At 41.2% G+C, this 14,800-nt stretch overlaps 1 protein-coding gene across 2 annotated transcripts in view; it reads right to left on the bottom strand.

The window, feature by feature from the left end:
- PPARA (peroxisome proliferator-activated receptor alpha) overlaps positions 1-10,555 on the bottom strand; it is an 11,778-nt gene extending 1,223 nt beyond the window's left edge. The window contains exons 1-5 of one of the 2 annotated variants that reach the window (XM_010143212.1): positions 10,306-10,555; positions 7,582-7,742; positions 6,343-6,481; positions 4,052-4,254; positions 761-1,208 (exon numbers count right to left, since the gene is read on the bottom strand). In XM_010143212.1, coding sequence (XP_010141514.1) covers positions 761-1,208; positions 4,052-4,254; positions 6,343-6,481; positions 7,582-7,742; positions 10,306-10,522 — 1,168 coding nt within the window. In that variant the 5' untranslated portion in view covers positions 10,523-10,555. Of the gene's footprint in view, positions 1-760; positions 1,209-4,051; positions 4,255-6,342; positions 6,482-7,581; positions 7,761-10,299 lie in introns of both variants that reach the window. The other variant, XM_010143211.1, reaches the window with a different exon arrangement.
- Positions 10,556-14,800: the final 4,245 nt, after the last annotated feature.

Below are 14,800 nucleotides of genomic sequence, written 5' to 3'. Positions count from 1 at the left end.
CTTTCCAGTATATTAACTCGCTTTCAGCTACTTACAGTCCTATAATACTTCACTCTCCAGATCAAACTTCTCTGTAAGAAGTCTGGGACAACAGACTAAATATGTTTATTGAAAACTTAAGCTAGTTCCAAGGAGAAGGATAAGGGTGGGGGGGAGGGGGCAAGAAAAAATACAAACTGAAACATTTTGCCTGCGAAGAACTCTCCTGACTTTGGGAAAAATCAAAATACCAGTGTATTTTGCAAAAGCAATTTGAGATTTGATGGGAACTTGCTGTCTAAACTAGCACACGAACCAGTGAAGTACCCAACGAGCTTGGCAGAATGCGAAAAAAGCAGGAGGGAGCAATTGGGGGAACTTTCTCGATCTTTTTATTTCCCTCTCTCAAAACGCTTATGGACAGTCTTGAACTTTACCTTAAATATGAACAACGTTACTTTTTGGAGGAAATAGAGGATTAAAAATTATTATTACTTTTCTGTTCCTTTACTCAAAGAGTTCAAAGAGTCACATAAAAAAAACCTGCCAACAAACCCAAGCCCCGTATCCTTAGGTACTGTGAGATAATAATAAAAATCCCATCAGCTAATTTTTTAAAATCAGCCAGGGAAGCTGCTTTTTGTAAAACAGCCTGTGATATTAAAATCAGAATCAAAATTGATTCTTGAAGAAACAGATGAGCTCTTCCATTGATGTTATTAATTCTCGTGAAGAAAATTTTAAAACTTACTACCTTAAAGAACAAATACGTAGTGCTTACCTCCACAGCAAATGATGGCAGCAACAAAAAGGGATATATCGCTATCATCCAATTCCAATGCATTGAATTTCATCGCAAAATCGAATTTTGGCTCCATTATATCACAGAATGGCTTTCTCAGGCTTTTCAGGAACTCCCGGGTTATAAAACCGTTCCCATAGGCTACCAGCATCCCGTCCTTGTTCATCACAGATGCTAACATGGCAAATATGGCTTCGTAAACTCCGTATTTTAGCAGCGTCACTTGATCATTCAAGTCCAGATTGGAGAAGCCAGGGATCGATTTGGCGAATTCAGTGAGTTCTGTGACCGTCTCTACAGAGGTACACTGGCAGCAGTGGAAGATTCGTACTTCTGCCTCCTTGTTCTGGATTCCGTTGGCTACCAGTTTGGCCACCAGAGTCTTCTCTGCCATACACAAAGTGTCCATATCGTGTATTACAAACGGCTACAGAGAAAAATACCACTTCAGTTACAAAGTAACGGTTATCAGCCATTGGCTTCCTCAACAACAGGAATTCTGATTAACTCTCATCATCTTAATGAGCCTTCAACTATCCATAAACCACGAGTTCTTTCATATTTCTGCATGAAGAGAAACCACCTATTACAGAAGACAAATGGCAGCATCTAAGAACAAGTCTGCTCTGCAAACCACAATGCAAAGAGTAAAAAGTTTAGATATGCACGACATGGCTTTGATCTAGTTTTATCTAGTCATTAGAGCGAAGATCCAGATGTACTGTGCTTAGTATGCACAGACCATCCCAGAGCAAGTCCCAGCAGGTTTACAGAAGACTTGTATTACCTTCTCCAGAAGTCCGGGTTATTCTGCCTACACTCCTATCGATCCTAAACTAACTACACTTGATGCACATCGTGATGCTCTCCTGAAGCATCCTAGGGGGAATACAGACAGTCGTTTAAATATAGGACAGCGTATTTGCACGAGAATGTGAAGCCTGTACTACTCTTGGGTTTTATCATCAGATTTTCATAGACTACGTCCTAGCTGATCTTCCACAGAAATTCAGCTCATCTTTCTAGCGACAGTTACTGCTGTCATCCCTAAACCCAGAATCCCAGACAACACAGAGTTTCAGTCTTGATCATGTTTTTTTTTCCCAGAACCCTCCTTAATTTAAAAAGCTATGTGAATTACAAACTGATGAGCCAGTGTCTTTTAAACCATCATGTTAAAAAAAGCATTCAGACTTTCTTAAGAACGATCAGAACTCAAAAATATTCTGATACATATCTGAAGAGCAATAATCAAAACAGAGAACAATTCACTAAAAAAAGACAAGGAAAACCAATCCTCCCAGCCTACTGAAGGCTTGGCAAGTGACCTCGAACATAAATCTCGTCCCGTAAATGCTAAGCAAAGCACCTTCCCCGTGCTGCCTTGCTCACCTCAGATGAAATCTAGGAGGAACACTCGTCGTTCTGTTAAAACTCCGAGAATTCACTTAGTTCACTTAGAAAACTGTCAAACACGCTGTTTCCCACAGTCGTCCACTTTTTAAGTGTTTACGACACCTACACAGTCCGTCTCATTTCCGTGCCTGAGTTAGATCAGAACTTTCTGTGCGCATGTGGACACGAGCAGCAAGCGGCAAAGCAATAAACCCGCCTCATTAGTAAACCCTCGAGAAGGTGCAGACTATCTTGCAAATCTTTCTGGAATTTGTCATAATTCCGTTAGGCAGAAATAGGTATGGCCTAAGGATTTAGGAGCTAAATTTAAAAATGATACCTTGTCATCATGAGAAACACTAGTTCCTTCTGAAATGAGTGATAGTTGTGCAAAGAATTAGCATTCACTGAAATCAACTGTTCACGCATTGTTGAGAAACAGCTGGTTTACTAATTACCAACAACAAACCTCTCTTTTTCTCTTTCCTGTTAAAAAGTCAAAAGACAATTAAAGTTTGTTTTTCCAAGAGACGATGGAACGGCTTAAACCCACCTTCCTCTTCCCTGCACACTGAAGAACGAAGCAGCAGCCTGTTTATAACGCGCTGACTGTAATCGGGAAGCCCTGATGGCGTCAGCGCAAACACAAAAAGTAGGATGCAGCGATCGAGAACCCCTGCATGTACGACACGTTGTAACCTACGATTCTGACACGAGGGAACAACCTTGAGAAGGACTTTAGGCAGATACCTCCTTGGTAGGGTGTTACAGCACGGTATTTAGGCTTATGTCAGCTTGTACCCCAAAAAAGTTTAAGCTTGTGCTTAATTTTAAGCATCTCTCTTACCCAATAAAAAAAAGACTGGGATTATTCGCGTGCCTCTTACAACGTAGAGGTCTGTAGGCTCGGCTAGACTCGGCTGTCACATGCCCAATGCCTTAACTCAGAAGATGGCTTGCTTACAATTTTTGTAACACTCATCCCCACAGCTACATGGTTTTTATTACGGCATATGTAAAAATTCTTCCCTGCAATTTTTTACTGAAGTTAAAAGCGTTGGATTACTTACACTTCCTTCTACGTATAATTAACATAAATCACCAGAGAATTAAAAAACCCAAGTCGGTCCTTACAATGATTATACAACCTTATGTGCTACAAACCAAAAACAGTTGATAGCATTAGGTAGACCTTGGCGAAATTTTCCTGAAAGAAAGATAACCTCTACAGCATCCGTGTCTTCACGACCTTCCCTGCTTCTCCCTTTCAAAGTAACCATACCGTACAGACCAAGGACAGGTGAACAAATGGCAAATAATTAAAAGTAAATTTAATAAAATGTAGTAAATAAATAAACTGTAAGCAAATCATTACGAACACAAGTTTTATTTCCCCTCCTGCCATTAAGATCGTTTTGATTAAAACAGAAGTCATACAGAGCTCCTGCACACCCTAAAAATCAACAGTATTTATCCTGGATTTGTGGCAGAAAAACATTACAGTTTTTTTCCCCACTGTCGTAACAGGGATTAATTGTGAACCATTTCCCCCTCCCACATCAAGAGGTATTCACATTCAGATGTCACCTCTTTATTTTTAGTAAGAACTGATTTTTTTCCCCCTGTGTGTCTGCTATAATTTAAGGTTATGAACTTCCATTTTCAAGTTAATGACCCCATTTTCCTAAGGCTTCCTATTATTCAGATAGTGACTAAAAGGAACCATATTTACTACAGGTATTCTTTTTTCATTTTTCGTGTCTCTATTAGCATGATACTTATTTTCTAAAAGAATTGCTTAAGAGTTTAACAAGTTATTGTAATCCCCTTATGTACTTGCCAGCTTTACTTTAAAGTTACAGCAAAAGTACTTACTGGATTGTTATTAGTTTTCCCTGCAAGGATGATTCTGGCTTTAACCTTGTTCATATTGAAGTTTTTCAGGTAAGCATCATGAATTCTTTTGGCAAGTGATTTAAGATCTGCCATTTCTGAATCTTCCACATAATTTTCACCTGTTAGGATTTCTGCTTTCAACTTGGCCTTCTCAGACCTTGGCATTCGTCCGAAACGTATCGCTGATGGGAAAACATAATTGTAAAACAAACATAAATCATACAAAAACCCGTGCCTTTGACCAGAGCTGGGGCGTTCTGTTCTCTGTGCACAGAATGCTCAGTCCAACAGATCTGGACTGCCTAGGGAAAGCGAAGCAGACCAGAGGGCCACCGTTACGCTCAAAAGCTACCGTCAACAAAACCTCCTCCTAGACCCAGCATTCTGTGCTTCTTTTTCTCAATAGATCGGCCCTTCAGGGCTGGAGAGGATGAGAACAGCATCCGAGTACCCACTTCATCATTCAGATATTCTTTTGAGAGGCAGGAGATGAGAATTTGAAACACCACTGGGTATGGAGGTCTCTCCATTCTTGGACAAGTGGTCTTGCCATTTGGCAATAAAATTAGCATGTCCACATCCTTCTTCAGTGCCAGTCTAAAACTGCATCAACTCCCTTTTAAAAGAGGTCTCACCCTCCGATGCTGTGCAAGTTTTTGAGGCGGCTTATACGCCACATTTCAGCGCCTCTCCAGCGAGACGACAGAACCTCACGGCATAGACTGAGCAATTCAGAGCATGCAGAATTAGCCCTTCAACATGCCCAAGGAATTTTCCCGTGACATAAGCAGGTGTTTCCTAACATAAAGAGGTGACTTCAGGCATGACCTGACATACTGCTTTGGACTTCAATGGAAGTCCACCATGGAAGGCCTGTTCCAAAGCTGGCCCTGAGTCTATTGGAGAAGTGGAAGAATATCCACTGAAACTCACAGTTTTAAGATCATGGCTATAACTCTAGTTCTAGCTCTTTTCCTGAGAAGTGCCACCTGCAAATTAGCAGTCATCTTCTTCCCCCATTGCCTCCCACGTGTTTTCTGCAGTAGAACTTCCGCTGGAGCACACGTGCCCACAGCATGTTATTAGGATGAAACAGGTTCAACTGAACGTTAACTCCCGCCAAGCAGCACCCCTCGCTGCTCAACTCCTGCCCCCGAGATGCTGCTTTGTCATGTGGCCACTCACCCAAAGCCTGATGCTTCAGGAAGGTGATCACCAGTCTTGCAAAGACTATCAACGCTCTCCCAATGGACCTTAACATCTCAGTCAAGGCTCGCTACAAGGAAGCCAGACCTCCCAGGACCAAAGTCAATTCTCCCAATGTCCCTTGCTAGGAATCTAGACTACAAGTCACAGGCAACTTGCCCAACCATGTCCCCATCCCAGCTGTCTTGACTGCGTAGTTTCCTTTGGAAGTTCGTGTCCTAACTCACAGCTTGTCACCTAGCCTAGCATTTTCACCTACTTTTCACCTACTCCCAAACTGTGCTCGCTCCCAAGTTCAGCCCTGACACTATAAGGCTTACACAGGGAAAGCAAAGTCCGGTCACGTGGCCAAGGAGAACGTGCTCTCTCATGGCTTGGCCATGAGTGGCTTGGCAAGCCATGCACTGCCCACGAAACTGCCTTGTGGGTTGAAACTGGCCTGTAAGCCACAGGCTGACCCACCTTATCTTCAATCATTAACACAAACAACAACATATTTGTTAAACTGGATATCTATATGCTCTGAATTTCTACCATTCCATCGAACGAGCAACCTACCAGATTCCTGTTCCACAGTGAGCAGAGATCTTCGCCCTTCCCTCACACCCCCTGAACCATCTGCCTAAAACCTGTTGCACTGTAACCTGAAAAATCGTGGTCTGGTTTCCTACAGATTTCTATCCTATGTCATTCCCTCCCACAATGAGCTAGTTGTTCTCCCGCTCTTTTACAATGCCCGTGATGAGAATTCTTCCAGTACTGACATTTGTTTCAATGGGAGTAACGGTGTCAAAGTTCTGGGTGAAGAAAGCAACTAAATGAACGTTCACGTGGACAAACAGACATCCAGCACAATTGTGTAAAGCTCATAACAGTACATTGGGCAGCCGCGTATCGATTATATTAACCACTCAGCAGGGAAACTGGTGTCCCCCGCCACGATCTACACTGTAAAAATCTGAGATTCCACTCATACATCTAAGTAAAAATGCTATCCAAGGGTGTGCTGACAGAAGCAGACGCTGGGTCGAACCAAACAAATTATTAAGGGCGCTCTTACCTACCATTATGTGACATTCCAACTGAAAGACACTTTTGAAAACGACAGTATTGGCACTTATTACGATTTTTTTTCTGAATTTTGCAGTTGCGATCACATTTATCATAGATGAGTTTTAAACGGATTGTTCTTCTAAAAAAACCCTATAAAAAGTTTGAGAAAACAGTATGCAATGTTAAAAAATGTTGACTACTGAACTTCAGTCACACAGGTAAGTTTTTATTTTCTTTTATTGGTTACTGATGTCACTAGCAAAACAATATGCAGAGTATAACCCGACCAACGGTAAGAAGCTACGCCGGGAAGCGGGGCACTTTCAGAATCGAAAACAAAAGAAGGGAGCAGCTCTCAGCCATCTTTCTTGGGAGAGGACCAAGAGTCCAGAGCACCCAAGCAGATTCGCTCTTAGGGATCAAGCAGAACAGTCACGTGTTGCTTTCGCAGGCATTCCCTCAGCGTCCTCAGTCAGAAAGAACCTGCATCTTTCACATCTGCGAGTCACACAAGCACACAGATTTCACACATCTGTTCTTCATCCAGCAAATGTGAGATAGTCCAGCATTACTCTGTAAGATTTATATGCGAAGTATCCCATTCTGATATGAAGGAAAAATGTACACTTACACAATTATTTCTCACCTTACATTATAATTTAGAAAGAAAAAAAAGGAAAATTAAACATTAGAAGGAAAAAGAAAATAATCGTATAATTCATGGGCCACATCATCCTAAAAATTACATGTTAATGATAACATTAATTTGCCCCAGAGACACACACGAGTCCCAAAACCACACGAGGCACAATACGAAGCGATTCAGGTGGAATGTGGTGGAGATGAGAAATTTAGGATTTGTTACTGTGATAATGGAAACGTAGCAAACTCACATGCTTCTCACAGCCGTACTCCCAACACAAATAAAACACTCGTGGAGCAAGTAGGCTTTGCCTTTCAGTCACAGTTTAGTGTTGTAAGTCGTTTTAATGCTTAACTAACTATACCCAGAAAAGCAGCGTTACAATTATCATTGCGAGTTGCCCCTGCTTGATGAAGGTCTGGTATCGAGTTGTGGCATCCAAACTACTTATTTCCGAAGAAAGATCACAGATATGCTTATTATTTAAATAATTATAATGGCTAGAATTATATTAATTAAACATTTATGTAACCAGTGTTTTTCTTCGTATAACCCTGCAAATAAAGCAACATGATTCAGGTTCTTAAAAAGAAAATTACGACTGTACCTTACAACCTTCACAAGCATGTACTCCGTAATGGTAGCCTGAGGCTTTATCCCCACAAATTCTACATTCAATGTTTAATGCTCCACTGGGTGATTCATCTATGCTACCTGGAGCTGTGGCAAAATTAATGGATGAAGGGCTGGATGCTGGTGAAAGGGTGTCTAAAAGAAAAAGGAACACTTCATAAATACTATACTGTCAAGACTGATACCATGTCTATCCTAAACCCCCACAAAAACGAGCTTATTCTGAAAAATAACCACGAGTTAATAGTCACTAAGTGAACTCATAATTTGGCCACGTGTTTGAAAAATAATTAATATATTAACAGTGCAAACACACACAAAATACAGGGTGTACCCTGCTAATTTTGATGAGACATACAATGTCAGCAAGCAAACAGCCTTACCAAAGTAACCCTGACGACGAGAACTAGAAGTGATAATGGTTCTTGAGGATTCAATAAATATGCACCACACAAAATAAGAGAGCTTTTTTTATTTTCCCATTTCCATTTTTACTCTGATTTTTTTCAAATTTTTCTCAATTTGATGTGAACATGGAATTTCTTTATCCTGCAGCTCAAAATAAGTAACTAAAAAGTACTGAATTAATATTTCTTTTAAATGAAGGAAATTTTCTTAACCATGAAAATGCACATAAACCATTTTCATTACGAACATAAATCTGAAACTGAAAAGCAGTACTCAACAGGGATCTACCACTCAAGACAATTCATGCAAATTATAAAAACAAAAAACCAAAGCACAAAGAACCAGAAGCCCCCGTGCCTTCAAGCGTCTATCACAACATCTGCTCGAGCTGTCACTTGTCCTTGTCCGAAAGGTCACTACCAGCTTCTCTCGCCATCTCTTGTGCATCAGACCTAGTGCTATGGTACGACAAGAGACATAGTCCCAGCTCACGCTGAGTTACGCTTAAGATACACTTAAAACCCCCTTGACTTCTGCAGAGCTACTCATAGTCCTAAATGACAATCTAAAGTGAGGCTTAAAAAACCAGTTCGACAACTTCTCTTCCTAAAGGATTTTCTCAAAGTGAAAGCGTGCTCCCGAACACCAGCAGAAAGGCCAACCAGAGGTTAAAGGGAAGGTAACAAACGCCTGCTCCTAAAATAATCCAGGAATAGAAGCCTTGCTCGGATTCTTCACCGTTCTTACTATAATGGGAAAAAGCATTTCTGAATTGTTGTACAATGAATTAAACTCTCCAGACATTTTACTACTAGATGAGCGTGTTACAAAACTAACACGCTCCAACTGCAATTATTTCAATTAATATTTCCCCCTTATTTGAGGAAATATTTTCTGAGGCCAGAATTTCTTCTATCTTCCATCTTGCAACTTGCACCACAAGGCTTAGCAAATTAATGGGTGTGCTATTTTAACAGAAAGATTAAGAAACGCTCGTGAATGTAGGCCAGCAAGTATTCTGTCGGGAAGAACCTTGGCACAGAGCTCAGAGGGCACTGCCAGCACCGCCAAGCCCACGGGCATCATCGGAGTCATCAAGGACAGCCTAAAAACCAGGAATTTTTTCAAGTGTGATTCTCATTTCTTTTCACTTGCCTTATGGGATCTGAGCCTTAAAAGGTTACACTTTCCATCTTCTCTAACAGAACATTCTGCAATGAACACTGAATATTCAAATTAGGAGGTGACAGCAGAAGCTCATCGAAATTACTGTAGGGCTTGTACACACGTACCCCAAAATACTTCAAAACCCTCACATCTCAGAGGGACTACGTTATAAACCCAGCACACAGTAACTGTTCCCGTAGACGGCACGTCTCTGTTGTGACGTTCTGCCACCAAGTGAACCCAAATCATATTTTTACCAATATTCCTTTGGGCGATAGTGCCAAGAGGCAGGTCTCCCTTCTGCTTCGGAATTCACAAGCACTATTCGCTTCAGCCACTGTAGCCCAGAGGCACGCCGCCGTTGTACGGGTGCAGGTTTTGTCAGGGAAAAGAGCGATCACAGCCTGGGAGCTGACTCAAAGCAAGGAAACCCCAAAGCAAAACACAGCGTAAACCAGCCAGAAAGTTAATCACCACTTGCTTTAAACGGCTCTGCTGCTGACAGGTTTGTAAAAGCACCGTTTCCAAAGGGCCCCCTGCCACTTCAGTTATTCCCAGTTTGATCTCCCAAAGATCTTGACTAAAGACTGTCTAAATATCAGGCCCTTAAGACTGGTCCTTCTACCAGGGCCGAAGTCAGCAGCTGAACAACGCTGCTCTTGAGAACGGGGGCAAAACAGCACGTTCAAAACACCAGTACGCTAAAATACACTGGAATTCTAGGTGAGCTCTTAAGGGTTAGATTATAAGTTTCTGGTAAACGTTTCACAATACTTTGCAAATAGATGTGATTTGAAGAAACTTTAAAAAAAATGGGGAATTCATTTAGTGCAATATTTGGACTTCCTATACGATGACAATACACACTAACTTCTTTTTGCTAGTAATATTGCTTTTTAGAATTTATTTTGAAAAAGATGTTGATACTAATACTAATTTAAAACAGCAACTTTATGATACAGTAATTTTTCAGTGACATTTGTCTAAAATTAACTTTAGCCTTAAATATTTTCAGACCATGCTATATTATATATTTCCACTGCCACTTAGTCAAACAACAATCACTGCACTATCACCATGTATCTATCAAAGACGGTTTCACAGTAAACCAAAACACTCTTACCTGCTTTAACCGATCCATCAGATCCTGGACCGCTTCCCAGCGACTGGAATTCTGTAAAACTCAAAGCTCCAGAGCTCTCATCAGCTAGAGACTGAGAGAGGTCTTGAATGTTCTCCATATCTTGCAGGAATTCTCCAGACAAAGGGCTGCCTATGTCATCCTCCTCCAGCGGAGTAAGGGGATAGAGCTGGTTTTCTGTGTCCACCATTGTGATCATGCAGAGCAGTCACTTAAACGTCTTTACACTGGTGAAAGAATAATTTAAAAAAATCCTGTACTTACAGTTACAGAATTTTTAAAAAATATTTGAATCAGCTACAGCACACTGAATACATGAATTCTAACCCAACAGTGAAATATTAGACAACACTCTGTTGCTCCAGAAGCTTTATGCAACATGAATCAACAGCATGGAAAGTGCGTGTGTGTGAAAATCCACCCCAAAATACTTCAATATGAATTACAGTTATTACAAGATCAATCTGTAGATCGTTGCTTTCTCTCCTTTGCTAATAAAAGCTCCATATTGTGTTTCTAGAGCAGACATTATGCACTTCCCATCAGAATTTACAGAAAAATGACAAATATCAAGATGCATATATTGTGTTTGAGCAGACTTTGCTCACCTTATCTAACAGCTTTCGATATCTTGATTTGTCCCTCTGTTCTCATCTCTTACATTTGTTTGATAGGTCTTACGACACTGCAGAGAACAGTTTACTGGGGTATAATAGATCTTTGCAGAAGTGGGCCAAATTAATACTCTTAGACCTACTTCAGCCAACGAACAACTACAGTAAGAGTGTCCCAGCATCTACAGTCCAACACACGTGTAACTCCTGGAGTCGGTTTTACTTCCTACAGTGCAATAAGCTTTTAAAGTCGCCTTCAAAATCAGCCACCAGGGCTTTGACTTTGGGTAACAGCACAGCTTCCGACAAAAACGGCGCAAATTTTAACTCTTCTCCTATTGACCCGTCAGGTAAGTAATTAGCAAACGTGCTGCAGAACGGGACTGCTGCCCACCGGTACGCGTCTGCTAACGGGAGCTGGCGTTCCACGCCGAGTTACCAGGATTTGCCTTACACTCAGCGCGCGTACGAACACGCGCTGCTGCAGTCCTGCCCGTGCAATGGCTATGCGCGAGCAGTTAGTTAGTTAGTTAGTTAGTCAGGAGAAGTTCTGCCTGTTACCGTGGTTACTGCTCGATTCCGGCCTTTGGAAAGAACACGTGTTCATTGCAGCTTACTGTGACGCTTGAAACTGCCCATAACTGGCGATACACGCAAAGGATGATTTTACAATAAAAGTGCTCCGTTACAGTAAAAAAATCTTCCTTGACGATATTCAAGGTTTCAAATGCCAACTAGTTTGATTTCTACGATACTAAACACAGATATTGGCAGAGGATTTTATCAGTTTCCCATGCAGTATTTTAGTCTCTGTACCCCTTCCCCTACACCCACACACAAATACACACAAAGTAAACCGAAACCAAAAGAGCACGACACAGAAAAATAAGAACACAATTTTAAGAAATTATGGTTTTAAGGATAAACAGGTTTATATCGGTGCTCTCTCACAGCCTGTTATCTCTGAAACATCTTTTTTCAGAATTCTCACCACCACACCGCAAATACTCAACAACTAACTTACCATAAACTTGAAGCAGGTCTTGAAAGAAATTGCAGTCAGATTACCAAAGAAAAACACCTAATCCTGCAGCAACCAGTTATTTGCTTCATTTCTGACAAAGGATGTTGGGAGACTAAAGCCTTGGCCCTTCCGCATTCAATACTTGCTCCACGAGGGATAATGCCTGTAAGGGAACAGCTCTCTCGGATGCGGTACCAAAGTCTGGATTTACTGCACAAACACATCGATCGTGTAAAGGGCTTGCTTGCAAACAGCAAGGGTAAAGTTGAAACGATCATTACCTCTAGGTCACTTCGAGAATGTTGTGGCTGAACACAGCAAATACTTTTAGAAAACCTAAGTGAATAGAAAAAGCCTGAAATATGTAAGCTACACAATATTTCCAATATCCTGATTCAACACAGAAAAAGCAACTGAAAATAGTAACTTAAGATAAAGTTTGGAACCTAAAATATAAGTCCAGTCTCCTATCTGGGAAAGGACGCAGGTTTTCTCCTCTATCCCACCACATCTGACACAGGTTTCATCCTTTGTCTCTTACATACTAGTCACATTTTATATTTTACACAGTATTGAGAACCTCAGACAAAGAGAATTTACTATGCATGAAACAAAGTTTTCATGAATCACCTCTTCATCAAGACTGCCAGTTGCACCCCCAAGGAAAAAAAAAAACCAACAGAAAAACTTTGTATTTTTTCCCTCTACACAGTTTTACTCCAAAATACCATGTGCAACTTATAAAGCATCCTTGCCTTTAAAACAAATCAAAATTCGCATACTGTAATTTTGAACAAAGTGATACAGAAGTTGCGAAGTTAAGGTCTTGAATGTCACATAATGAAAAATTCTATGCAACCCTGATTGCGTTGCTTTATTTTTTTATGCGTTACAGTAGATTGTACGTATATACCGCACAACATTCGTCTTCCCCCTATCACTCCCCTTATACCTGGACAGTGCATTAAACAGAAGCGGAATTACAGAGCTTGTAAGGCAACCTGGTCTATACCAGTGTGCCGCGGGAAAAAAGCCGTTAATGTCTTTGTTGCTCAAAAAGGAAGAACATTCTTTGCCTAAGCAGAAGGGAGAAAAGACAATTCTCTTCCTCTGACTCACAAGTGTTTGCAAGGCTGGATGAACGCTACAGAGCTTTCCGAAGGAAAAATACCGGCCACAGAGGCAAGTCTACTGGCTTCCGAAAGTGGCAACCACCATGAGTTTTACTCTCCTCTCCTGAATACCTTCCTCTAACGGCATCAGAAGATGCAAAGATAACACACTTCTACTCTCACATGGGAAGAGTTGATAAAGCTTTGAAACACAGCGTATATTTTGCTGATTGATATTAAAAGTGGTAGAAACAATATAGGAATATTTTTTGGTTTTATATTACTCAGCCAAACCCAAGCAGAGCGTACTGAGCCAGGGAGCAGCATTTCTTTGGTCCCTGGATTTTCTGTCCCGTTGGATTTTAAAAGACATCATCCAAAAAGAGAGGAAAGGCAAGATTTTCTCATTGAAAATGATAAATTTTTATCAACTTTTCCATACAAGTAATTAGCCAACTCCAAAAGCAAGTACTGTTAAAGACGGAGCTAAACCGGATCAATCAACATGAGGTACAAGTATGTCAGAAGATGCACACGAGCGCGGTGCTGATTAATGACAGGTCAGGCGTAAACGGTACCACGTGAGCACCTGACTTTGTACGTTACATGAAGCAGAAGCATTTCTCACCTCCAGGTACTCTGTCACACCGTCAGCAGCATGTATGATTCTCCTATGTTGCAGCACCAGCTCCTATTAGCCCACCACGAGTCAAAGAAAATGTAGTGATAAAGCCAACGTGGATTATTGAAGCAAAGTGTTGAGATTTTAGAACTAATTTTGTGGCATACGCAGAACAGATGTTTTCCTGCTATACAGAAAGGTATAAGGATGTTGCCAGAAATCCTTGTATCGTGCGATATACATGATACTTGGCATGCAGGTTCCCACTAGTTTAACAAAAATCTCTGTTCTTAGAAAGCAACTGTGTTGTTGGCTTAGTTATTTTTTACTTTCAAAAAAATCAGGAAATGACTTAATAAATTATAAGATGTAATTTACAAGTCAGTATTACAAATCCACACATCGTCTGCTGCAAATCACTTTTACAAGAATGTACGTAAGGAGTTACTAACAGAAGCAACACCTGTCATGTGGCAAGAAGCGTATTACCAGCAGTAAAACACAACGTCGGGATACAAATTCTGTGGAAAACAGACAAGGGTTGTCAGAGAGGAGGCAGTCATACCAACCACAAAAGATTCCTTACATATCATTCAAGTGCGAAGCAGCCGTAATGCCGAATCTGCACTCATAGAAATTAAAGGCTCTCGGAACATCTGTTTAACATTTATGTCCCTCCCACGCAAAAATCTAAAACCTCCATCTATATGATTATAAAAACAGTCACTTAAAGGCAAGACACACAAAGCCATCGTGGATTGCCAGACAAAACGTTGCCGTATCTCCTTAGGAAAGAGAACTTTGAATTGCTTCTAACTGCAGTACAGACAAAAGTGCGGCTAAAAATCTAGCACTGCACCACTATCACAATCTCTGAGGAGCAAAAAGCGCGACACGCTTATGGCAGTGTTAGCTTAGCACTGCTCGGCTGCGTCAGTTCGGGCAGACCCCGTACAGAGACAGACAGCAACAGGCAGCTCCTCAGCCAGGGAGGGGAAGAAAGCACAGCCTGCAAAACTACAGCGAACAATGACACAATCCCCAACACCGCTCAGCGACTTTGCAGTTACTCAGCCAGCTTCGGTCCCTGCTGGCACCTCCCTGC

This window comes from Buceros rhinoceros, unplaced genomic scaffold, assembly GCF_000710305.1.
Source record: "Buceros rhinoceros silvestris isolate BGI_N320 unplaced genomic scaffold, ASM71030v1 scaffold10879, whole genome shotgun sequence".
NCBI lineage: Eukaryota > Metazoa > Chordata > Aves > Bucerotiformes > Bucerotidae > Buceros > Buceros rhinoceros.
The sequence above is the reverse complement of the archived record's forward strand: the minus strand, read 5'-3'. Positions and strand labels throughout refer to the sequence as shown.